General features: G+C 50.9%; 1 protein-coding gene and 1 long non-coding RNA gene across 2 annotated transcripts in view; one reads left to right on the forward strand and one right to left on the reverse strand.

Annotated features, from left to right (window-relative positions):
* Nucleotides 1-23,850, reverse strand: part of XYLT1 (xylosyltransferase 1) — a gene marked incomplete at its 5' end in the record, with an annotated part of 333,684 nt that overhangs the window by 207,241 nt on the left and 102,593 nt on the right. Inside the window, one exon of the mRNA XM_019629188.1 lies at nt 15,436-15,474. Coding sequence (XP_019484733.1) covers nt 15,436-15,474 — 39 coding nt within the window. The remainder of the gene's footprint in view (nt 1-15,435; nt 15,475-23,850) is intronic.
* Nucleotides 17,511-23,352, forward strand: LOC109374527 (uncharacterized). The gene is made up of 3 exons (XR_002122400.1): nt 17,511-18,387; nt 21,616-22,236; nt 23,122-23,352. It is a non-coding gene; the product is annotated as an uncharacterized LOC109374527 (long non-coding RNA).

Here is a 23,850-nt window from a genome sequence, read left to right on the forward strand (position 1 = left end):
AAAATATTATTCAGAGATGGGGGCCATAGGTTTCATCAGATATCAAAGGGGTCTGTGACACAGAAAAGGTTGGAACACCCCACTCTAGATGGGCGCGCCCTCGGTGCAGGGCACGGGTCTTTCGTCTTCCAACCCCTGGTGCCTGAAGCAATGCTCGGTGACTAGCAGGGACTTTTTTATATGAACTGAGATATGATAGCTGTCTATGATTAACCTATCCTTCCTTCTCTCCTTCCCTCTCTCCCTCCCTCCCTCCCTTTCCTTTCTTCCTTCCATCTGTCCATCGTCTTCCGTCCATCTTGCCACCTACTGATCCAGCCTACGATTCTAACCACTGACACACCCAGATCCAGTTCTGTAGTGCAGCTGAGGAAGTAATGATTCAGTGTGAAAAAAGGTGACTCCGTTCTCTCGTGTGGCCTTGGCCACGTCACCGAATGTGCTCTTCAGGGCTCGGGTGTCTTTCAGGCGCCGAGCATGGAGCTCTGTCTCCAGTGCTCACACCACGGGCTGGAGCCCCATGCCGTGGCGTGGCCACACACCTGCGTCCAGTCCATTTATCCCAAAGCCAGGGGATGCTTTGGCTTTGTTTCCCAAGCATCAGGGTGGTTCAGCCTTTGAGGAGAGTCATGGCTATTACCAGTTCCACGGCTCTACAGGACTGGGTGGTTAAGAGCTGTGCCCAGGTCCAACGCCAGCTCCCCACCTACCCTCTACACGCGACACATACACGCGACACATGACCCTGGGTGGCTTATTTTACTCGCGTGTCTCCAAGCCTCAGTTTCATTGTCTGAAAGCGAGGGTACTAACCACACCTCCTTCCTGAGGCTCATGGAAAGATTAAGCGACTTAACACTGTAAAGTTCTTAGCACAGTGATGGCACATGGTAAGGGGTCTGCCAGTGTTTGTTAGTGTCATCCAGGACATCTCCAAGGGGGCCGAGGATGAGAACGCTGCCATCAGTCGCTCAGGAGAACGGGGCTAAGGAATTAATCAGCAGATACCACTTTTAAAAATGCCTCAACCCACTCATATCGAAAATGCAAATCCGAACACCAAGATGCTATTTTTACCCATCGGCTTGACACAGAAAATCACTTTGATAGGTGTTTTGAAGAAACCCCTGGATAGGACAATCCAGCTACGCCTGTCGAAATATCACACACACATAGCCTTTGAGCCAGTGACCCCAAATCTAGTCGCTCCCACTACAGATGTACACACTCAGTTGTAAAAAGATATGTGCACAACAGCAGCATTATTTAAGATGGGGGTGGGGGGTGGGGAGAAACAACCTAAATGTCCACCAACAGGAAATCAATTCAGTAGATGACAGACTATTTAATTCATTCAGTTAATATTTGCTGAACAGTGAGTTACTACCTACCAGACACTATGCTGGGTGCTGGAAATAGCGAGGCAAAATAGAAGGCAGTTAAACACAGTGAGAATGAGTGATTTAAGCTGCTATGAAATGAGGTCGAAGATATAAAGAAAGGAACAAGTTATTGCAAAATATATTTCATTAGCTTCCCCTTTGAGAAAACAAATAAAATCTCTACCTAGGTACACCACACACACACACACACACGCACATTAATATGCAAAAAAAATCTGGACGGAGAAATGAGAAAACTGTTCATTGTAGTTACCTCTGAACACTAGAAAAAGGGACATAGGAGGTTGACTTTTCACTTGATACTTTCCGCATTATTTGATTTTATTAATTTTTTATCGCCTGCTTGTATTGCTTTATATGCTTCCAATCCATAGTATGTCCAGTCGGCCCTCCTTTCAGAAGTTTCCAGAATCAAGCCACGTGGCTTGGCCTCCCCACCCTGGACAAACCGCCACAGCCTCCTCCCTTGTCCATCTCCCTGTTCCTGCCCTTTTTCCAGCTACACTACATACTCGTCAGGGCAGCCAACTCCTTTTTCAAAAGTCAGGCCACGTCTCTCCTCTGCCTCAAATCCTCCAAAGACTTGCCAGCACGGAGCAAACGCACAATTGTTTCTAGGTCTGACAAGAGCCCACCTCCACCCGTCTCCCTTGCTCCTTCTTGTTTCAGCCACAGTGGCTTCTATTGTGCATGGGCCATGCCAAGCACACTCTACCTCAGGACCTTTGCACTGGCCGCTCTCTGCAGGGCTCGCCCACTCGTGCTCTTCAGGTCTCTACTTAAACGTTGCCCCATTTCCACGTGGCCCTCTCTGATCTCACCAAAGTCCAGGGGAACCCCTCTTCGACTGACCTGGCCTGGCCCAACCCCCTCCTGCCTAACTTTTCCCCTCAGCACTTGTCACCATCAAATATCATATAATAGTAGCATGATAATACAACATACGAGGCCTGACAGGTTCGGGAACTCATCCTAGAAAAAGTGTTACCTACCTCATTGCTGAATATCACTACGGTCACCTTTGAAGTACTCCCCTTGGGAAGCTATGCAATAATGCCAGTGCCTAGTCTACCCTTCAAAGCAATTTTGGAACTCTTTTTTTCTGGAATGGCCATCAGAGCTGTCATCGTATTACCCTTGATGTCCTGAATGTCATCAAAATGTGTTACTTTCAGTATTTCCTTGGGGGCCGGCTGAGTGGCTCAGTTGGTTAAGAGCGTGAGCTCTGAGCAACAGGGTCGCCGGTTCGATTCCCACATGGGCCAGTGAGCTGTGCCTGAGCTGAGCTGCCGCTGAGCTGCCAATAGGTGGCAGGATGGCTCAGCTGGTGAGAGCACGAGCACGTGCTCCTAACAACAAGGTTGCTGGTTCGACCCCCTCATGGGATGGTGGGCTACGCCCACCTGCAACTAAGATTGAACACAGCTCCTTGAGCTGAGCTGCCCTGAGCTGCCGACAGGCGGCTGGATGGCGACTGGACTTGGAGCTGAGCTAGCTGTGCCCTCCACAACTAAGACTGAAGGACAACAACTTGGCTGTTCCCCTTCCCCAATTCCCCAATAAAATCTTTAAAAAAAAAATTTTTTTTTCCTTTACCTTTGGGAAAAGAAAGAAATCGCTGGGGGCCAGATCAGGTGAGCTAGGGAGGGCGTTCTAATACAGTTATTTGTTTACTGACTAAAACTCCCTCCCAGACAGTGCCGTATGAGCTGGTGCATTGTCGTGATGCAAGAGCCATGAATTGTTGGCAAAAATTTCAGGTCGTCTAACTTTTTCACGCAGCCTTTTCAGCACTTCCAAATAGTCAACTTGGTTCACTGTTTGTCCCGTTGGTACAAATTCATAATGAATAATCCCTCTGATGTCAAAAAAGTCTAGCAACGCTGTTGCAACAAGTTCACAAACTTAATTGGCAGACCTCGTATACAATAGTACATGATATACAACATCGATAATAGCAACTACGAAGAACAAACCCAGAAAAAGATCTCAAGGTCCAAAAGGAACATTTAAAAATAAACAAACAAATAAATAAAAGTGAGAAACAAACATGTTTCCAGCCCCAGCCGCCCTCAGAGGACAGGGTGGAGGAGCGTCCAAGGACAAACGAACACGGAAAGTCCTAATAGCCGGAGCAGCGGATGGAGGCCTGGTTGTTTTCAGGCCAACGCTCTGCACACAGGACTCTTTCATGGAGCCCGGGGAGTGAAGGCCAGCTTGTCCCAACGCATTACAGTGAAAGTCCAGGGACCAGAGAACAAACACCAGTGGGTTTGGACACGTTACAGCATCAGCCCCAAAGCCACAGACTATTTCCGGGTGTCAGGCAAGTCCACACCCTCCCGGGCCAGCCAAGCCACGGCGGCAAATCTGCCAGCCCCACGTCTTCAAGAGGACAGAGCTCTGAGCCCCGCCTGGGACTCAGCCTTCTCGCTGCCATGGTTCAGAGCCAGGACTTGGGGTCTCACCACCCAGGAGCCCCTCTGCACCAGGGGCCCTTCTCTTTTCTGTGATTCTGGGTTTTCTGGATTTTTAAACAGAAGGAGGAACATGACAGCCTTCCTCGGTATTTCGTCCCACCTGCACTGAATGGCTTCGCTCATTCTAATTTGGGTACAACCCAGCCCATAGGAGGTCACCTGAGAGGAACAACTTCCATTCCAATGGCAATCGCAGGGAAAGGTTCCCCCAGGGGACTTCACCTAACCGAGCACCCTTTCATTACACAGTCAGCTGGCATTGACTTGCACACCACCCTTGGTCAGGCCAGGAGTTCTCAGCCACGGTGGATTTGGCCCCTACGGGACATTTGGCCATGTCTGGGGACATTTTTGGTTGTCACAACTGGGGAGAGGGGTGCTAATGGCATCTCGTGGGTGGAGGCCAGTGACGCTGCTAAACATCCCACAGGGCATGGGACAGCCCCCAAAATTAAGAATGATCTTGTCTAAAACGTCAGGGGTGCTTTGGCTGAACGAGCCTGGTGGATCGGCAGGATGAACGAGGCGGCACTGGGGAAGGGAGGCCCGTGAGGGACAAACAGGCCGGAGGCAGGAGACCAGGACTGACAGACCTTGTCCGCACTCCGCCGTGAGGCTGCTGAGCTGGTCTTGGCAGCCGGCAGGTCTAAAGAAGCGGTGGTGGGGACCCTCCCTCGCGGGGCAGCTCCGCTGCCCAGCCAGGTCTAAACAGCAGCATTGGTGGCCTGTGGCAGAGGTGAGCCTCACGGGGCCAGCTGGTGATGCGTTTCTTCTTGAGAAGGATGGTCCCTGCCTCTGCCACTCGACTGTCCCCCATCACACATGCAGGAAAACGTCCCAGCCTCATCCCTGACCTCGCGCGCCTGGCTCGGTGGCCAAAACCATCCGGGCATTGTAACGAATGCTACTTCTGTCTCTGCAAAGAGGGAAGCGGCCATCCCAGCAGAGAAGGAAGAATGTTCCAGAAAGAGCACAAAGCACAAATACCCTCACGCCCCGGCCTGCTCCCGACACCAGAGAGAAATCACAGATGGAGGGGCACTCATGTTTACAAGTGACAACGAGGCATCCTCAGCTCCTTCTCTCAGGAGCCCTAAGGAGATAACTGTTGTCATGGCTGCTTTAACTAGTAGGGAAACTGAGTCTCGAAAGGCTGAAAATTTCTCAGGTGAGCCCTTCAGTCAGGGAAGAGGCCAGGGTTCGAGCCCGGGACCATGAGTGACACCGGGTGCTCACTGCCTCTGTCGTATAATATACACCAACCCATCTGATCAGCCCGGCGCCCTGGGAGGCAGCAGCTGCTGCTGGGACCCTCGTGTTTTTTAAAGAAATTGAGGCACAGAGATCAGCCGAAGGTCGCAGGGCAAGCAAGTGAAGCCGGGTGGTCTGCTGCACGGTCCCCAAGGCTCTTCCCTGCCTCACCAAGTGGCTGCCCGGGGCGGACAGGGCCAGCCTGTCCTTGTCCACTGTGCAGCCGAGACCTAGGGGCATTTAGACCCTTGCCTGTGCAGGGGTGGGGGGGGTGAGCACCCCACACAATACCCCTGGGCCTGTCGGGGGGGTTGTGTGACTGCAGCAGGCCAGGGGGGGACGTTCGTGAAGAGGTGTCCCTGGGCCTCATGCAATGGGGGCAGCTGGTCCTTGCCGCTAGCTGACATTGAAGCTCAGTGTGGTTTTACCTTCCAATTTTTACAAAATCCTCCAGCTCCCTTCCCCACCAAAGCCCCTTCAACCCACGGGCTGGTTGGAGATGGCCATCAGGAGGCCCGCATTCACCTGTGGGTCTAGGACCCCATAATGAGAAAGTCCCCACCGGCACCCCCATAACCAGGGCCCGATTATAACCAGGGCAGTGAGCACCTTGAGGGCCCTTTAAAGCCGGGGTTTCTTTCTTCCAGCATTAAGCTAGCCGGCTGGGGGCTTCCTCCACAGGACAGACAAACTGCACCTCTGTCCTCGGTCCCACCCGCCCGGCACATGTGCCAGAGCTAACTCCAGTTTTCCATCCAGCCCTCTCCCTTTCGGTGGAAAAAAGCTGCAGTTCCCAGAAGAAAATGAGAGGGGTTATTACTATTAATAAGATGTTCCTTTCCAGAAAGCAGCTGAACGCGGCAGGGAGGAGGTACTGAGGCGGGAGCTGGATGGGCCCCACCTCTCCCTCCAGCTGGCAGAGAGCACCCCAGCTCCCAGCCAGCACCCCTGGGGCTGGAGAAATGGCACCGTGCTGGCCCTCCCAGTGGCTCTCAGAGGCAAAGGACAGGCGGTGGCACTTCTGAGAAGTCGGTTTCCAGTGCTAGGACGCTTCTATTTCCTGGAGGTGTGACAGAGCGAGAAATGGGTCTTGCAAAGGCCTTGCTTGCTGGCAGAAATGCTGTTTTCTCTGTGTCTGTCTGTCTGTCTCCTCTGGGGCTTCAGGGAGCCACTGCAGGCCTGCCCCTCCCCCTTGTCACCCTAGACCTTAGTCCCTCCCAGGGCGTGGAAGCCCTTCACTGCCTTGGGGCCAAGACAGCCAGGCGCAGTGTGATCATAGGACTCAAAGCAAACGTCCCCTGCCTGGGGCATCTCTTCTCATCTAGGTCCTCAGATACTTGATTTAGTCCAGTGGTGTTTACAATGTGTGTTTCTTGGCTTGCTTTGGTGGGGACGTTGACACAAATAGAATAACAGCTATGATCCTCTGCCCAGAAAAACGCTCCTACGCCCACAGCTGGGCATTCGGTTTCAAGAGCTTCACCATCTACCCGTGTCCATGCTGGGACCTTTCTTCGTTTGAAGACCCCCCAGTTTATCAAAACATAGCCTGGAATGACAGTGACTTGCCCTGGGAAACCCCGCTGGCAGTGCTGTGTTCGCGAGGGGCTGGAGGCAGGCTGAATGCTCAGTCAGGGGCCCCGAAGCAAACAGATGCTGCTAACGGATAATCAGATAATCGCGGGGACCATACAGAGACCTGCTAAGGGGAGCCATCAAAGGGGTGTGTGCCACAGAGCCAGCCGCAGTCGGGGGGCTGTCAGCACCCAGGAGCAGTGCTACCAGGTCTGGGAGAGAGAGGCTGTAGCTAGGGGGCATGGCAGCCCAGCAGGTCAGAGGTGGACACAGTCCACTCACAGAAAATGACCCCCACTCCACTGTCCTCCCACCCTCCCCTCTCCCGCCAGTGCCTCCTCTTGGGAAAAGCAATGAGACGTCCACGTTGATGAAATCCATCAAAATCAGCCTCTGGGGGCTCCAAGAAGGGAAGAGAAGGGTGGAGAGAGAATCTACTGGGGGCGGGGGATGGAAGACACCCAACACGCTCCCTCTCAGCCAGGACCTCTCTCACGCCCACGGTGGCATCAGCGAGGGTTGCGTGAAGGACGGCGGGACTGTTGATCTTGCGTCGCCAGGAAGCCCGCGCTACTCATCTGACTAGCAATGGTGGAGGAGCTCCAGTCTGCTGCTAAGATGCTGAGTGAATGCAGGTTGTCAACCCATTCTGGGTTTTCTCACGTGCAAGCGACAAAGGCGGGCAGACCTGGTGAAGCCTGAGCAAATCTGCTGGAGGGAGACGAAGGCCTGGGAGGCATACAGCCTTCCCTCTGCTGCTCGGGGGGAGCTAGGGTCTTGGACCGAGTATATAAACTCTCAGTGCCTCAGTGTCTTCCCGGCAAAGGTGGAGCGCAAGCGCCCCCTCCCCATGCACTGCCATCACGATCACAGGACATCACGCATAAAAAGCGCTTAGCGACGTCCTGGGCACAGAGACAACAACATGCAAAAAAATGTTGTCATAAGCAGCATCCGAGGCCCTTTCTAGTTCTTAACTGCTACAAGCTTAGGCCCTGTGGAGGTGTTTATGTCCCTCATACCCCTGGACTCCCGTCACGCGGCTATTTCATGTGCAAGCCATTTTCCTGACTGAATGATCACGATCACTAGAACCCTGCAATCCAGCCTGAACATTCTGGCTCTGGAACTTTCTCTTTTGAGGCTCCCGGTTTGCACGGCCCTGCCCTGAAGCCCCGTGGAGTGGACAGTCTAAGCCTCAAAGGTCACGGTACGGGTGATATTTATGCCAATCGTCAGCGGTGCCTCCTGACTGGGCCTCAGCTTGTAATTCCATGGAAAACTGCAATGTTGTCCTGTTGCTCAGCTGGCAGCACCGCAGGCTTCTCTGCCTCAGAGCCTGAAATGGGGGCGGCGGGAGTGAAGGAGGCGGCCCCCGTGAGAAGACCCCACCTGCTGGAGGGGAAATGTGTCTTCGCCCCAGGTACCATTGCTCTGCTCCTGCCCAGAGCAGAATTCACTCTTTGTGGACACCTGTTGCCAAGACCATCTGCTCTGGATTGCCAAGTGAGTGGCCCAGTTCTCGGTCTCTACCTCTGTTTACCTGTAACAATATCGGTAACTATACCTGTAACTGTATCTGTATCTATAGCTACATCATACCTATAGCTATTCTATACCTACATCTAATCTATACTTATACCTATATTCAATGCCTATATCTAATCTATATTTAGCAGTCTATTATACAGTATATTATATATATTAGTGTATACAATATAATGTATATACAGAGGGTGCCAAAAAAAATGTATACACATTTTAAGAAAGGAAAACTGTATTAAAATTGTAACATTCAATATATACCAATAACAAAAGATGAATACAAGTCACTTTGATTTCTGCAGTTTCAAGAGGTGCTCAAAGTGGTTCCCATCAGCGTGCAGACACTTCTGATTACGGTGAACTACGGCTTGTGTAATGTTGACCCAAGTGTCCACTTTTATACATTTGTTTGGCACCCCTGGTATACATTAGATATACAAATAAATTAGGTATAGATTATATCTAATGTATAATGTATACATAATGTACTGCATATGTATATACATCACATACACATATGTAATTAAGTTACAGATCTAGAACTATGTATCTACTCTCTATCGATAACCTATATCTATATTATATCTTAGCTACAAAGCAGCGAAGAAGACAACGTTTCACTTGCAACATGGCTCTAATCCAGCCTCTACCACTTACTGACTGTGTAACTTTTAAAAGGAAACTTGGTGTCGCTGGGCCTCCGTTGGCTCATCTGTAAAATGGGGCCAAGATTAGTACCGGTCTTGTGGGGACCTAGTTCCTGATAAAGGACAGCTAAACCACCAGGTTCAAATCCTGGTTTCTCTGTTGGGCAAGCAGCTTCACCTCCCCCATCCTGGGCAAAGTCGGCTCCCACCGGGAACAGGGGAAATGCGATCTCAACACTAGTTTTCAAAGCGGGGCGTGAGGCTGCACACTGGGGGAGGTGCTGCCTACTCGTGGATGTTGCATCACACTGTTCCCCTTAGTCACCCGTGGCCACAGGACCGCAAATCCTGAGAACTTTCCATTGGCCGGGTCCAGCCTCCCTGCCCAGCGAGCTGAGTCCACCCAGGCAATGGTCCAGCTGGCTACCTCCTTAGCTGCCCCCTCCCTCCTTACCAGGGCTGGTTAAAGTCCTAGCAAGAGGGAAAACTCACTGGTGAGGGACTTGGCCTGTCCCCAAACCAGCCTTGTCTGCTGCAGAGAGGTTCCGCTCCCCCCAAGGAGGCTGGCGGCGGGGACAGCAGATGGGCTGAGGAGCAATTTGGTCTCAGGGTCCTCTCAGCAGATGCTGGGCACCATAAGAATTAATGGGCTGGAGACTCAGGTAAGAGCCATTCGGAAGCTCCGTCATTACTCCCCAAACTGCGCTCTACGCAGGAAAAGGTTCATCGAAGCCCAGAGCTGGAAGACAGGCAAGGAGACAGCGATTGCTTTCATCCCGGGAGCAGCGGGGGAAGAGATTCAGGAGGAAGGCGTTTGCACAGAGGAGGCCGTGGTCTGCCTCCGGCAGAGGAGCCTGGCCTGGAAGTGGAGTTATTCACAAGGCCTGTTTCATTGGTTCAGAAGCCTTGGCCAGCCCCTCTCCAAACCCCAGCCGAGTGGCTGGGGTTTTTAAGGTGTTTTTTTCAAACGCTGCACATTCTCTGCACTGTTGAGCCATAAATTTCTCAGGAAGCCATGTCTGAGAAGTGGTTTTCCTTTTACATACACTGTTGTGCCCATGCTCACGCGCATCGTGACTCGTCACTCTTCGCGCAAAGTCAGTGTCAACACAGACCGAGAGACTCTGGGGGATGAATGTGTCATGGGGGCGGGACAAACCTGGCATGAACCACGGAGGGTGACATTTGAACATAAACAAAAGAACGCCAAGGAAGGAACAAATCACACTTTTCTATGTAGTCACAATCTTGTGGCTGGGGCTGTCTTTGTAAAATAAACAGTCCACAGAGCAAACGGGGTTACGCCAGGGCTCCCCACCCTTGGTACTAGTGACATTTGGGGCCAGGTAATTCTTTCTTGGGTATTTGCAGCAGCACCCATGGCCTCTACCCACTAGATGCCAGTAGCACCCTCTCCCGCCCCCAAGCTGAGACAATCGAAAATGACACTTTGTCAAGTGTCCCCTGGGGAGGTAAATGTGCTGAGTTGAGAGCCACTGGTTTAGATTGAGGGTACAGTTCAACTGAACATGAGTCAGCTAACGAGGACTATCTATGCTAACTGGATTTCTCACCTTAAACCCCCACTCTCAGCATGACATCGCTAAGATCTGAGGTTCCCTTGGTCCCGTCAGAACGACTGCCCTGGACGTTAGCCCCAAATCTAAGCCCCTGTTCCTCCCTTCTGCCCCCTCAGTCCTTTACTTTCACCCTTGCATGACAAGGTCACTCCTTATTCATCTTGACGTTATAATGACACAAAGGCATTGAGGGAGCTTGAAGGAAATAACGCTTTAATTGAGTCTAAGGAAAACTGGCGTCATTTTTATAGGAAGTCAGGAATAATATGCACACATTTCACAACTGTATTGCTGTGGTCTCCTTGCCTGGTTAACTCTTTCTCAACTGCAAGCTCTCGGCTGAAATCTCACCTGCTAAGCTGGAAATTTGCTGAGAGAGAGAGAGAGGAAGGGAGAGAGAGAGAGAGAGAGAGACACCTCCCTGAATAACTCCCCCCAGGGAGCCCAGTTCACTCTGTTCACTCTGGTTTTTTCTGTTCACTGTTACCACCTGAAATTAGCGGCATTTTTACTCATCTGTCAGTTCACTGTTTGACGCCCCCCAACCCGAATGGATGTGCTCTGGGCAGGAGACCTTCTCTCTTGTTCGCTGCTATGTCTTTAGCACCTAGCACAAGACCTGGCCTCTTCCTGGTCCAAAAACTATTTATTGAACAAGAAATGGATGGGTGGATTTACACAAGTATAGTTTCTAAAGTATTAATTTCCTTTCACACACTACTCATTTACCTCATGGAGCCCCGTTCACAATCCTTAGGGCCCTGGCACCATCTTTAAATACTATCATGTAACTCTCTCCTCTTAGTCCCCTAGTGGGCTGGTCAAAGAAAGTCAAGGAAGTACCTGGTTGGTGGTTGCAAGCCAAGCCATCAGTTTTCCTCCTAATGCCCTTGATCTTCAGGGGTCTCAAGTCAACCACGGTTTGCTCCCCTCTACACAGAGCCAACCGCACCAACACCCAACTCTTGACTCTCCTGAAGCGTTCCTTTATGACAACTCCCCGGGTACCTCAGTGTTTGAGTGGAGGCCATTAACTAACTGACAATGAAGCTATTGGTTGGGGGGGGGGGAGGCAGAAAAGCTAAAATTAAATGACAAGAGGCCTTGCCAACTGGAGTGCATTCAGACACGATAATCCACCGTGCGGATCAATGAGAAGGAAAGAATCAAATAACGAGCACTGAAATTGATCAAAACACTATTGATGCACAGGGAGCGGTTTCATTTTTGTTGTTTGCAAATAAATTTTCAGTGGGGTCCATTGCTTAAACCATTTTGCCTATAAGTCTTATGGTAATCTATCTGTCAAAGAATTACTCACTGCAAAGCACGGTATCTATTTATATACCTACCCACTCATCATCTCTCTCTTGCTTTACCTATTTATCTAAGTACAAAGCATTATCTAGCTATCTATCTACCTATCATATCTATTATCTATCTATCCATCCATCCGTCCACCTACCTACCTATCATCTGCCTATCTAGCCTCCTATCTATCTGTCATCTGTCCATCCATGTATCTATCCATATATCTATCCATGAATCATCTATCTATCCATCCAACCATCTACCTATCATCTATCTACCTTATCTATCTATCTATCTATCAATCAATCACTTGGGCTGTACCGTCAAGCCCACTGCCCCAGCTTTGCCTGATCATTAGCAAATCTTTCTACTAGTCAAGCCAACCTTATTTTCTGGAAAAATGGGACAGGGGCTGAGAAGGTAAGATTCTGACGCCACAGGGCCCTGAGTCTGACACCCACTAATGCCATATGCTTCCTGTGTGACCTTGGGCAAGTTATTTAACCTCTCTGACCCATAGGTTCCTCATCTGGAAAGCGGGTGTCCTAAGAACACCTATGCCATTGTGGCATCCCGGGATTCAATGGGAGAGGTGAGTTCTCAGCAAACGGCAAACGGCAGTGAGTGAGGAATTGTGATAATGCCACCAAGCTGATAACCAAATTCAAACTTTTTTCAGACTTGTTTTCCCCTATTTCTAGATCACCTGGTTCCATGGTAAGAACCATCTGGAGACCAGGGAAGCTTTTGCCGCTGCAAGTCGGGGCTTTCTCGGTACACCCCAGGGGCCGCCTGCTGAGGGCAAAGCTGACACCACAGATTGCCACCTTTTCCTCATTCTATCCATTTGGCCATTAAGCAGAGAGTCCTGCTGATGCCAACAGATGCAAAGCTCTGCTGTGCTGATGGAAAGAGCATTAGAGATGTCCTCAGCAGCCAGCCAATCCATCTCCCCCAACTCAGGACAGCTGCGGGGAACAGCGTCACCGAGCACGGGCAGGGGCCGATGCAGTGAACACGGGGAGAGGGATGCAAGGAGGGGAGGGCCCCCAGGTGGCCCAGTGGTCCCATGAGGGCTAGGCCCTGGGCAAGCGGAGACACTGCTGTGTGACATACGGACATCGCTGGCAGTGAAATCTAAAAGGCAGGCCCACCTGTGGCACCTGTGCCCCAGGATGGAACAGGTGATATCTTTCTTAGGAACAATGGGTGCTGTGGGGAGGAAGTCAACCCCGGCCCAGGGCTCGGAGCACATCTGCCGCTCCCCTGCACGGCTGGCTCCTCCAAGCTCAGCCACATCTGCCATCTTGCTCGTGACATATGGGTAATATTTGGGGCACTGCTCTCTGCCAGAAAACCCCTCCCTGCCCCTCTTGTCTAACCTGCCTGCAGGAAGCCAAATAAGAGTCCCTTGTGAGTCACACGCTGGGCTGAGGCCCAGCACAAAGCAAGATCTGGCCACAGGCTTGTGCCAACAGTTTTTTAAAAAAGGCGCTTTGGTTGGGTTCCAATGTCTCTTTAACACGGGAAATCAGCACTCGGGGAAAGACAACAACATCCTACGGCTCCCCAAAGACCGAGAACCAGATGCGACCGATGGAGTGCTGTTTGGGGACGAACTGAGTCATTTCCCCAATGGCAGGGCACAAGTGCAGAAAGCCTGCCTTGTGCCCGAGGCTCGGGTCCCCTGAGCTAATGGACATGACTCTTAGAGAGGTCACCGTGTGGAAGTGAGCTGTCACACTCACAACGTACTGGCCAAAGCCATTGGGAGGTGACTGTTCGTTCCCGTAGAGGTTTTCATGGGCTGACTGGGGAAGGACTGATCAAGAAGAAAAGGGCCAACATTTTTAAGGCGTCCTGGAAGCTCTCCCATAATCCACTGGGTAAGCCTGGGGAGAGACACGTTTCCCAAAGTGTGGCCCCTGTACGTCGGGGCGTACTTTCAGGCGGTTTCAGAGGCCACCCAAAGGAACTTCAAAATGTTTTTAATATTCATTTTAATATTTTGCAAAAAAATATAACTAGCCTGTCAAACTTGCAATTTCACCAATATTATTATTGCTTGAGCTGGTATTTCTCAACTGCAGCATTACTGGCATTTTAGGCTAGGTAAGTTCTTGCTGGGGGGCATCCTGTGCGTTGGGGGATGTTTAGCAGCACCCCCGGCCTCTGCCCACTTGATGCCAGTATATCCCATCCCCCAAGGGTAGGTAACCAAATACGTCTTCAGACATTGCTAAACGTCCTCTGGGGGTCGAAGATGCCCCTGGCTGGGAACCATTACCTTAGGATAAGTACGCTTCTGAAAGTGAAATACGCTAATTTAAAGAAAAGTGTATTTTTACCGTGACTTAATAAAGCAGCTGCAATTCATCTATGGCAAACAGGGCTGAGGCGATATGTGAACGGCGGAAGTTTGGGACAAACCAGACCAGGGGATGGACGAACAGGCGGAGGAAACTGGGTCCTCAACCCCCTCGAAGTCCCACCCAGCGCTCTTTCCTGCCAGCTCTGTTGTCTGGTCATCCTTGAGGCCGATGTAAGTGGGTGTAAGTGCGGGAAATGCGAGGACGGAAGAACATAAAGAAACCCTGAAAATCCACATTCCTCACATCTGCCCTTCCCGATCAAGGAAAGAGGAGTAGGGTGGGTGTGTTCCTTGTCCCCCTTGGAAAGACCAAGGAGTCAGGGTGTCAGTGAGAGCGCGGAGCCCACAGAGGAAGGGGGAGACGGAGAGGGGCAGGTGGCCCCTTCCAGAAAGTTCCAGAACCACTGGGAGCTGCCATTTAGCCTTGAAATGCTCCAATAGGTTCGCCTGTCTCTGATGCTCGACAGTTGTCAGCGGGTCTCCGGGTGGCCTCATCCTGTCTGTCTTCTTTCTTTCCTCTCTGACCCACCCACAGAGCTAAGGACACGGTCTAGCCAAAGCCATGCCCCTTTCAAGCGCGGTTGGAAAGGTAACAACAGTTCTATTGGTTTAAAGAGCTAGCACTCCCAAGGACTGATGGCTTCAGAGTCACCATTCCCCGTCCTTGTCATCACAACCCTGCAAGGTGAGCACTTTCACTGAGGGAATATTCCAGATGGGAAGACCGAGGCAGAGAGGTTGTGACCTCTCGGTGAAGAGGTTAAGAAGATGCAGCTCTGGGATTCCACCTGGGTCTCCTGGACTCTGAGGCCTGTGCTCATAGCCAGTCCTGCTGCCCTCTCTGCCAGAGACAGAAAAGTTCTCCAAATGCAAAGACATGAGAGAACGACCACATCCCGGCTGCATGGTTTCCCCATCTCCTCTCTCCCTTTCCACTCACCATCTCTTGTTTGTTGGACAGAAGCAAAACACAGAGGACACCTCAAAAGAAATGGGTGTGGTTCTTTCCATGGTGCTTTCAGACACCTGGGTCTGCACAAGCATGTGTGCACATGCGCACGTGCACACACACACACACAATCAGCTGGTGTGTACGCATGTGTGCATGCATGCACACACCCCGACAGGGCAGGAAGGCACCCTCATAGTCCTGTTCAAGCATGCTTCCTTTCTGAGCCACGGAGCCAAGAGGTCGCACAAACGCTCCCTGGAGAGCTGGTACAGGAACATCAAGGCAGAGATAAGTGACAAAGACCACGGAAAGGTACTGACCTGGGTCTCCAGGGTGATCAGCGGGCTTGGGTGTGGGTCCTGTGGGAAGAAAAGAGAAAATACACGTTGAGTGGTGGGCCCAGCATCATTTAGAACAAAGCTAGATCTCCTCAGTGCTTAAGCAACCCCCTGGGCGGGGGGGTGCCCAACTCTGTCTCCCCCAGCCCATAGACACGAGAACAGTGTGGCCCCATCTCCAAAGCCCTCCTAACACCTAGATGATTTAGGAGCTCAATTTTTCTTTAAGAGGTTAAGGGGACATCTGCATGGAAATCATGCAAAATGATGACGTGTAAAGTAATAAGAAAAAAGCACCCTTGCTGAATATTTCAAAGCATGCCCACACCCTCTGTAGGAAGGAGGTGAGTCCATAAGAGGATTAGAAATAACCCTGGGAGAATGTAAAGCCCCGATGAGGGAGGGGCAGGGCAACCAACTTGTGTCTGTCCGATCTCAGAAAGAATGAAGGAAGGAATGAGACGGAGACAGAGAAGAACTTAATTCTGGGTTTGCACAGTGCATTCCAATCGGCCGGGAAGATGCTTTTCAGGAGAGAGGAGGCAGAGAAAAGTCCGATTCATTCGCCCTACAAAAGCCAATTGACTGGAAATGCTCGGCGGTCATGTCTCGGGTCATTAAACATGAACTCCTTGGGTGGGAGACAGGGTAGGTACAGAGCAGGGACAGGATGGGGAGGAGGTGGTGGTTTTCAGCAAGACGTTTCCAAGGAAAACAGGAAACCCGGCACATAAAAGGCTATTTTTGTCTGCACAATGTCGGCTCTGAATTTAACCGTCGTGGATTTGGCATTCTGGGGCAGCGACCTCGAGCTGCCTCCTAGAGAGAATGGGCACGACGTGCAAACTCGGTCAGGTCAGCAGCTTTGCTTTAGCCGAGCCGACTTTCCCATGCAGGCTTTTAGGAAGCCGTGCAAATTAGCACCAGCCTACTGCCTGTACGGTGAACAAGAAAGAAAGAGGGAGTCGTGCAGGATTTGTCCTTCTGTGTCTGACTTCTGCCACCGAGCAACGTACCCTCAGGGTTCCTCCATGTTGTTGCACATGGCAAGGCTTCCTTGTTTCTAAAGGCTAAATGTTACTGCATATTACACCCTACCATGTTTTCTTCCATCATCCATTGGATGGGTATTTAGGATGTTCCCATATCTTGGTTAGAGATCTGCTATACGAAGCAGAACCCATAGTCAACAATACAGATTGTCACTTAAAATTCTGTGAAGAGGGTAGATCTCATGTTTTCTCAACACACACACACACACACACACACACACACACACACACACGAAGAACTGAGAAATCAGAACATTTGAAACCCTTCCCCTAGGTGAGCTGTCACTCATTTCTTGATCACTCCTCTGTGGTATCTTTACAGTGATGCTTATTTATGATCATTCTGATGAGTCTAAGAGCCGTGAAACCAGAAACATTTTCAGCTCTGGTCAGTTCTGACTTTTCTTTCGAGGTGGGGGACTCTAGTCCCCTCCCCCAACTTCAGTTCTGAGTCCAATTCCCAACATTTCTCCAAGGGTGTAGCTCAAAGGGAACAGCCAAGAGAACACCGCACTCCAGTTTTCACAGTCTAGCCGGCACTGAACTTTCCTCAGACCCAGGAAAATACTGAGAGGAACGCTTCTCCCCCCCCCCACATTGCAGCCTTGGGGGACTTGGAGGATTCTTGAAGGAAATATTTCAGGTCTCTCTCTTCCAACCCTTGCTAGCACCACCTGGCAGTGGTGATGGGTGAGACCCTCCTCAGCCACTCTTGTCGAGTTAGCAGGCGCCCTAGTTTAGCTGCCCCTCCTGGAGCCCCGTCCAGCCAGCCCCTGCCACCCATACACAGGGGGAGCGGACCCTGGATTTCCGGTTTCCCTGTGTCAGCAAGCACACTGGGGCAGGGACATCTGCCTGTGGGAACCAAGGTCACCCTCCTGGTGTGTGACGGGCAGCGTGCATCAGGTCTTAGGCATGTGGCTTAGTGAGTGCATGCCCCATCTGCTTTTCAGCTCAGAGTCAGTGTGTGTCTGTTTCTCTCCACTCAGACCCCACCATCGAGATTCTGACGGGAAGATAGGAAGCTGCATCTCAAACGTTTGCCTCATTCTCAAAGCCGCGTCCTTGCAAAGCACTGCACTGGGGCGTTTGTTGGGTGTGTGCCCAGACTAATTAAGCTGTACTTCACAGGCCATTTGGCCATTGTTTGTGGCTTATGCTTCAGTGCTCAGAATCCCAACGGGGTGGAAAGGGGAGAGTGCCATCCTGAACCCCTAAGAACAACTTCACTGGAAAAGACCTGCTTCGGGAAACCGCAGGAAACCCGCGTCAAACCGTGTTGACAAAACCTGATCATGATATAGTGACGCACAGGCTCTTTACTTGATGTTCCAAGATCCCGGACCCCATGGGCGCATGGTCAGGGGTCCAATATTCATTAAAATTAAAACGCTTCTGGAAGACAAAGGCACAAATGCTATCCATTTAGCATGTTAATTACCCAGCCAAGAAGATAAAGGGCTCACAAGTGGCCATGTCATTAACACTTAGGATTCACTCGCCAACAGATTTCTGCTCCCCTCCCTCCGTGCCGACCTGAGATATCAGACTCTCCCTTCAGAGGCTCAGCCCGGAGGACAACGGGTATGAGTGTGGACCCGAGGTCTCTCTTTCGGCAGCACCCTCCTTAATTGCAAAGGCTAACGAAGTGGAACCGGGTCAATGACGCTGTCTGCCTAATCCATCGTGTCTGTCTAAACTGGGACTTGCTGGTTTACAGTAGAGTAAATTCCTGTCTGTCAGAGGCGAGGCTGCTGAAGACCAAAGGGGGATTTGCGACGTGCTTGGAGGCCCCAGTGTGGATGGAGTGCTTCCAGAATCTTAATGCGGGTACCAGGAACCATAGAGCTGCCAGAAAGCAAGGAAAACCCTTTCACAGCAGGTATTGCAATGACTGAATTGGGGCAGAATTCCTGGCCCTCATTCTCTGCCACACCCTGTGGCCACACCCTCTGGTCATGGGACCTGGCATGTCTTGGTAGAGTGAGCTTCCCCGTCCCTGACCTCAGGCCTGCCCAACGGGAGGTTAGCCTATATGACCTAAGCAGGAGTCCAAAATGTGCTTGTGACATTGAGCATGGCCTCTGATGCTTTTGCCATCAGCACGAGAAGAACATACCCCAGGGTGCCTGCTGGTCCACGGAGGATGGGGCAGGTGAAGCAGGCCTGGACCCAACTGGCAGCTTGAACCCGAGCCCAGCCCACATCGGCCAACCCCCAGCCAACCTTCAGACACGGAGGGAACGTGTATTTAGTGTTTTAAGCCACTGAGTTTTGGGGTGATCTGTGATACAGGCGGAGCCTCGCTTTACTGTGCTTTGCAGATATTGCGTTTTTACAAATTGAAGGTGAGAACCATCCACCAACAAAGATGATGGCTTGCTGAAGGCGCTGATTGATGATGGTTAGCATTTTTTAGCAATAAAGTATTTTTTTAATTAAGCTCTGTTGCTTTTCTAGACATGCTAGTGCAGACTTAACCAACTATGTGAAAGGTAAACAAAAAATTTGTGTGACCCGCTTTACTGCAATACTCGCTTTGTTGCGGTGGTTTGGAACCAAACCCCCAACATCTCAAGGTCTGCCCGTGTCAACAACAGCATCATTGTGGCAACAACTGATATCCTTCCCAAAGATTGACCTTGATAGAACCAAAATGCATTGTACTAACACTCCAGCCGTGGCAATGAAATGCTAACATGCTCTCCCTAAGTCTGCAAATACTACACCCCAGGAACCTGAAAGCACTAACTAAAATAGCTATGATTTATTGAGGACCTACTGTGTGCCAAGCCCTGTGCAGGTCGTACATTACACCAGGCAAAGGAGTACCTGACCATCAGGATCTTGCAGTACCTACGAGTGAGGCGTCCGCCCTCCTTGCCAAACGTACCGGCCCTCCCAAATGTACGTAGATGCCGTCACAGCAGCATTCATGGGAATGATTACGCAGAATCCTCTGGCCCCGAGAACAAGGCAGATTCCTTCCTCTGGTTTATTCTACACTTGATCCCGTATTACTTGACCAAGGTTAAGAACAGTCAAGAATACTAGTAAAAGTTAGTAACTAAGTAATAATAACTTCTTGCGTTCTGGTCGTGTCCCAGGCACTGGCTTTCTCACTATCTGTAATCACTCCCATGTACCCCGGGTAACAACCCCATGACATAGACACTACCATCATCCCCGTTATAGAGATGGGGAAACTGATGACCAGGGAGCTCCAGGAGCCTGTTCCAGGTAACCCAGACGGAGCTGCAGCCAGGATTAGATCCTAGCGCCCTGCGCTCGACAGACCTGTGCTCTGTCATTTAATAGCAGCTCTACTGAGCACGCAGGCCCCCCTCAGACAAAGTGACCTTGGAAGCTGGACGATGTCTATCAAAAGAATACTGACAGCAATTGAAAGGTGCCACCTTAACAACGACTGGAACCCTTTTTCAGCATCTGTCTTTTTTTTTTTTTAAAGGTCGCGGACACGGTTGATGGAAATCAGCACCTGTGTCATCACTAAAAACAAAACCCATCCATCTGCACGTTCACTGAATTCCGACACAGCAGCCAGTGCTACGCCTGGCGGGCACCGTGAGGGGGACAGAAATGAGCTGCAAGTGACTGTGTACACTCCTATTCCCAAAGCTGACTGTTTAAATAAGAGGCGGGATCGCGGGTCCTGGAGAGATGAAACTTGTTTGCGCCTCACAAGTCGTGCCTGTGAGGCCGGGAAGCCAGGCTCAGATGTTCTCAAGCCCACGGAGGCCAAAGGCCTAATTTTCACAAGCAATTAAGCTTTCGTAAGAAGGTGGAGAGCGAGGAGGAACCTGTTTATTATCATTCCATGCATGCATCAGGCATTTCTGTCTCTCCTGGTGGGTGCTGAGCCGTGAGCTAAGCTTCAGCAGCTGGAAGGGGCATTCGTGTCCTTCGCTTTGAAGATGTTAAGAGAGCCTTTGCTCTTGAGTGCTCAGCAACGGCTTTGGTGTGGAGGTGACAATCCTGTGACTAAGGCCTTTAGAGCCAGACCTCCCCATCAAGTCTGCAGGTAGACAATGGGCCCCCCACGGTATCACCTCTGCCTCTACAGACACGCCCAGGGTGAGGATTCAGAAGACTGGCACTCTGATGAGTGACAGAAGCAGAAAGCTGCAACCATGGGGATACTGGGCCTTACTCTCAGTCGCCGTCACACCCCAGGTGTCTCAGGAAGTGCAATGAACTCGTCATGGCGTCAGAAACGCAAAGGAATGAAACACCCACAGCCTTCCTGCCTGCTGGAGACGTGGGCCCACGGGACCTCTAAACGGAAGCTGAGTTTGGATGCCAAGCCAGGGACCTGAATGGATGCCGTCACTTGTACTCTGGGCCTGGCACAGGACAAAGAAGGCTCACCCAGTGGGCAAGAGTGCAGGTTTGGGGTCGGCCCCAGGCTTAAATCATGTGTATCTACTATATTAACCTGCTCAGGCTGCCGTAACAAAAAAACCATGGACTCCGTGGCTCAGACAATAGAAAACGTATTCTCAGAGTTCTGGGGGCTGGAAGTCCAAGACCAAGGTGCCGGCAGGGTTGGTTTCTCCTTGGCCACCTTCTCGCTGTCCTCACACGGTCTCTCCTCTGTGCATGAGCACCCCTGGTGTCTCTTTGTGGGTTCAAATTCCTCTTCTTACGAGGACCCCCATCAGACTGGATCAGGTCCAGCCTAAAGTCCTCACTTTAACTTAATCACCTCTTTAAAAGGCCCCATCTCCTAACAGGTCTGTTCTGAGATCCTCGGGGCTGGGGACTCAGCAGGTATCAACCACTTAGGAGACTTTCCACCTCGGGCAAAACGTCTTGCCTCTGTGAGCTTTCCTTTTCTCATTTACACTTTGTAACTAGGTGGGACCATGTTGAATTTATTGTCTGGGACCTTTTTGGTAAGTGAAAAGGGGCAATGATGATAATTACACCAGCTTAGCAGGTATAAACACCGGTTACCTCCTGTTAGCCGTCGGTGACCGCTGGCATCTCAGGCTGTCATGAACATTCAATAAAACCAGGAATTTAAGATGTCTGGCCCATGGTTAAAGACTCCAAAATAATCCTCCTTTTGTTTTTTTTTTTTTTCCAGGCTTATGAAGGCTAAGTAGGACATGCCCCTCCACACCCAACGCTACTCAACCACAATTCTTCTGAACTGTGAGTTATTATAGACACCAGCTAAACCGATTCCACTCGACGGCAGCGAGATGGGTAAATTTAGCTACCACGCTCTGAATGCTTACTTTGTGCCAAGCACACGGAATGCTTGCAGTCCTGCCAAGGGAGGTATCAGGCTCCCCACTCTACAGATCAGATAACCGATGCTCGGCGAGGATAATTTGCTCAAAAACACAGGCCTGACACAGGATGGGGCCGGGACTGGTGCTCGGGTGGGCAGGTGGCCAGAAACGGGTCCCGTAACCAATATCCTGGTGATTCTAAAGCATGAACGTACGGGCTCAGGATCCCTGGGCAAGTCTCCAAAGAATCTGCATTTTTATTAAACGCCCTTGGGGGAGTTTTATGTGCACTGAAGCCTGAGAACCCCTGCGCCGTATCATGGCTAATGCAAGACTGAAAGCATCTAAGGGGACAAAGACAGCCAGTGAGAAACCAGCAGTGGGACCCCGACCTCTGAAACCCAGCCAGCACCACGTGTCTGATGCATGCAGAGCCCGTGCTCTGCACCCCTGAAAGAGCTTCAAGTCGGGTATGTTTCAGTCCGTTTGGGCTGCTTTGGCTGACTCCCATAGACTGGGTGGCTTAGAACCAACAGAAGCTTCTATCTCACAGCTCTAGAGCCTGACAAGTCCAAGAGCAAAGGCTGTCTTCTCGCTGTGCCCTCGCCTAGCGGAAGGGGTGAGGGAGCTTTTCAGGGTCTTGTCTATAAGGGTACACATGACATTCTCGAGAGCTCTGCCCTTGGGATGCGATCGCCTCCCAAAGGCCCCACCTCCTAATACCACCCGTCGGGGGTCAGGATCTCAATATATGAATTTGGAAGGTCAAAACATCCAGTCCGCAGAAGGGATTCCCTCCTGCCCCAGAAAGCCTGTCCCCACCCCACTCTTTCCTGCATTCCCTCCTCAGGGATGCCTGAGCCTTCTCAGCTCCTTCTGAGATCTAGTCCCTGTCAAGGTGCTCACACAATGGGGCTTTGTCCCCTCTCTCTGGATGTCCCCGCAGGACTTCACAGGGAGCTTATCTCCTGGTCAGGAGTTCCTGAGATGAGGCAGGGTGTGTGCATGGCAGGCGGGCGGGCGGCACTGGGTGATGACAGAGGGGTGCCAGCGACACAGAACAGCCCTTGTTCCCAGAGAACGGCTGCAGCTGGAATGCGAGCGCAGGCCAGGAGCACACAGCACTTGCCTTGTTGGGAAACGCAAGCTCACCTTCAAATCGGGCTCCAGGGAGCAAAAAGGAAACCCCTCAGGCAGCAAGGGGACTCACTGCCTTCGGGAGATGGTGGCAGATACGGTTGGCCCCTTAAACTGCGTGGCTTTTCCTGTCCGTCTGTTTCCCTCTGCCATATTAACAGTTTCAAAAGTGCATGGGGATCTTTGCTATTCTGCATTCCGGCCACAATGTTTTCCAGACCCCAGAACGGAGCAGCGAGAACCTCCTGGAGCTGATTCATCACCCACGGCTTTGGACAAGAGGAGAAACCGCAGACACGCGGAAACTCTGAAATTCCCCCCCGCTTGGTGTGTGTCTCTCTGAGCATAACCGGTTACCAACCGTTGTATCTAACACTTCATCTGCGTGTGCCTCAGAGGCTTTGTCATTCTTTACAGAGTACACAGAATTATGATTCTCAGAAGGACAAGGATTTAAATGTACCTAAAGTAGTAGAGGCCTTAGATAGGAAGTGTTATAATAAGACATGGTGGCCAAGTGGTGGCCTGTGGGTGATTCATGCTGTGGTTTATTTATATTTTTTTAATTTTAATTTTTTTTTTTTTGCCTGTAACATTGATGAAATATTTGAAATTGTTGCCAATGTCTTAGAACCAGGTGACGTCACATGCAGGTCCAGATTTCTCACTTTTCTTTTTTAAAAAGGGGGAGACCTAGCAACGCTGGGCACGTGTTCCTGCAAGGCAACAAAGCTCCCAGTCCAATGGCTGCTGCCTGGGCTGCAGGCAACAGAACTTGTCACCGCCGGCATTCGAGCAATTTGCCTAGGGTCACACGCCTGGTCAGTATTGACAATAGTCAGAATGGTAGCTAACATCGGGCTCATACTGAAAGCAAGGCGTTATTATAAGTGGGTTCTAAGAACGATCTCATTTAAGCCTCACAACAATTCTAGGATGTAGGTGTT

The sequence above is a fragment of the Hipposideros armiger genome, unplaced genomic scaffold (genome assembly GCF_001890085.2).
Source record: "Hipposideros armiger isolate ML-2016 unplaced genomic scaffold, ASM189008v1 scaffold_830, whole genome shotgun sequence".
NCBI classification, from domain to species: domain Eukaryota; kingdom Metazoa; phylum Chordata; class Mammalia; order Chiroptera; family Hipposideridae; genus Hipposideros; species Hipposideros armiger.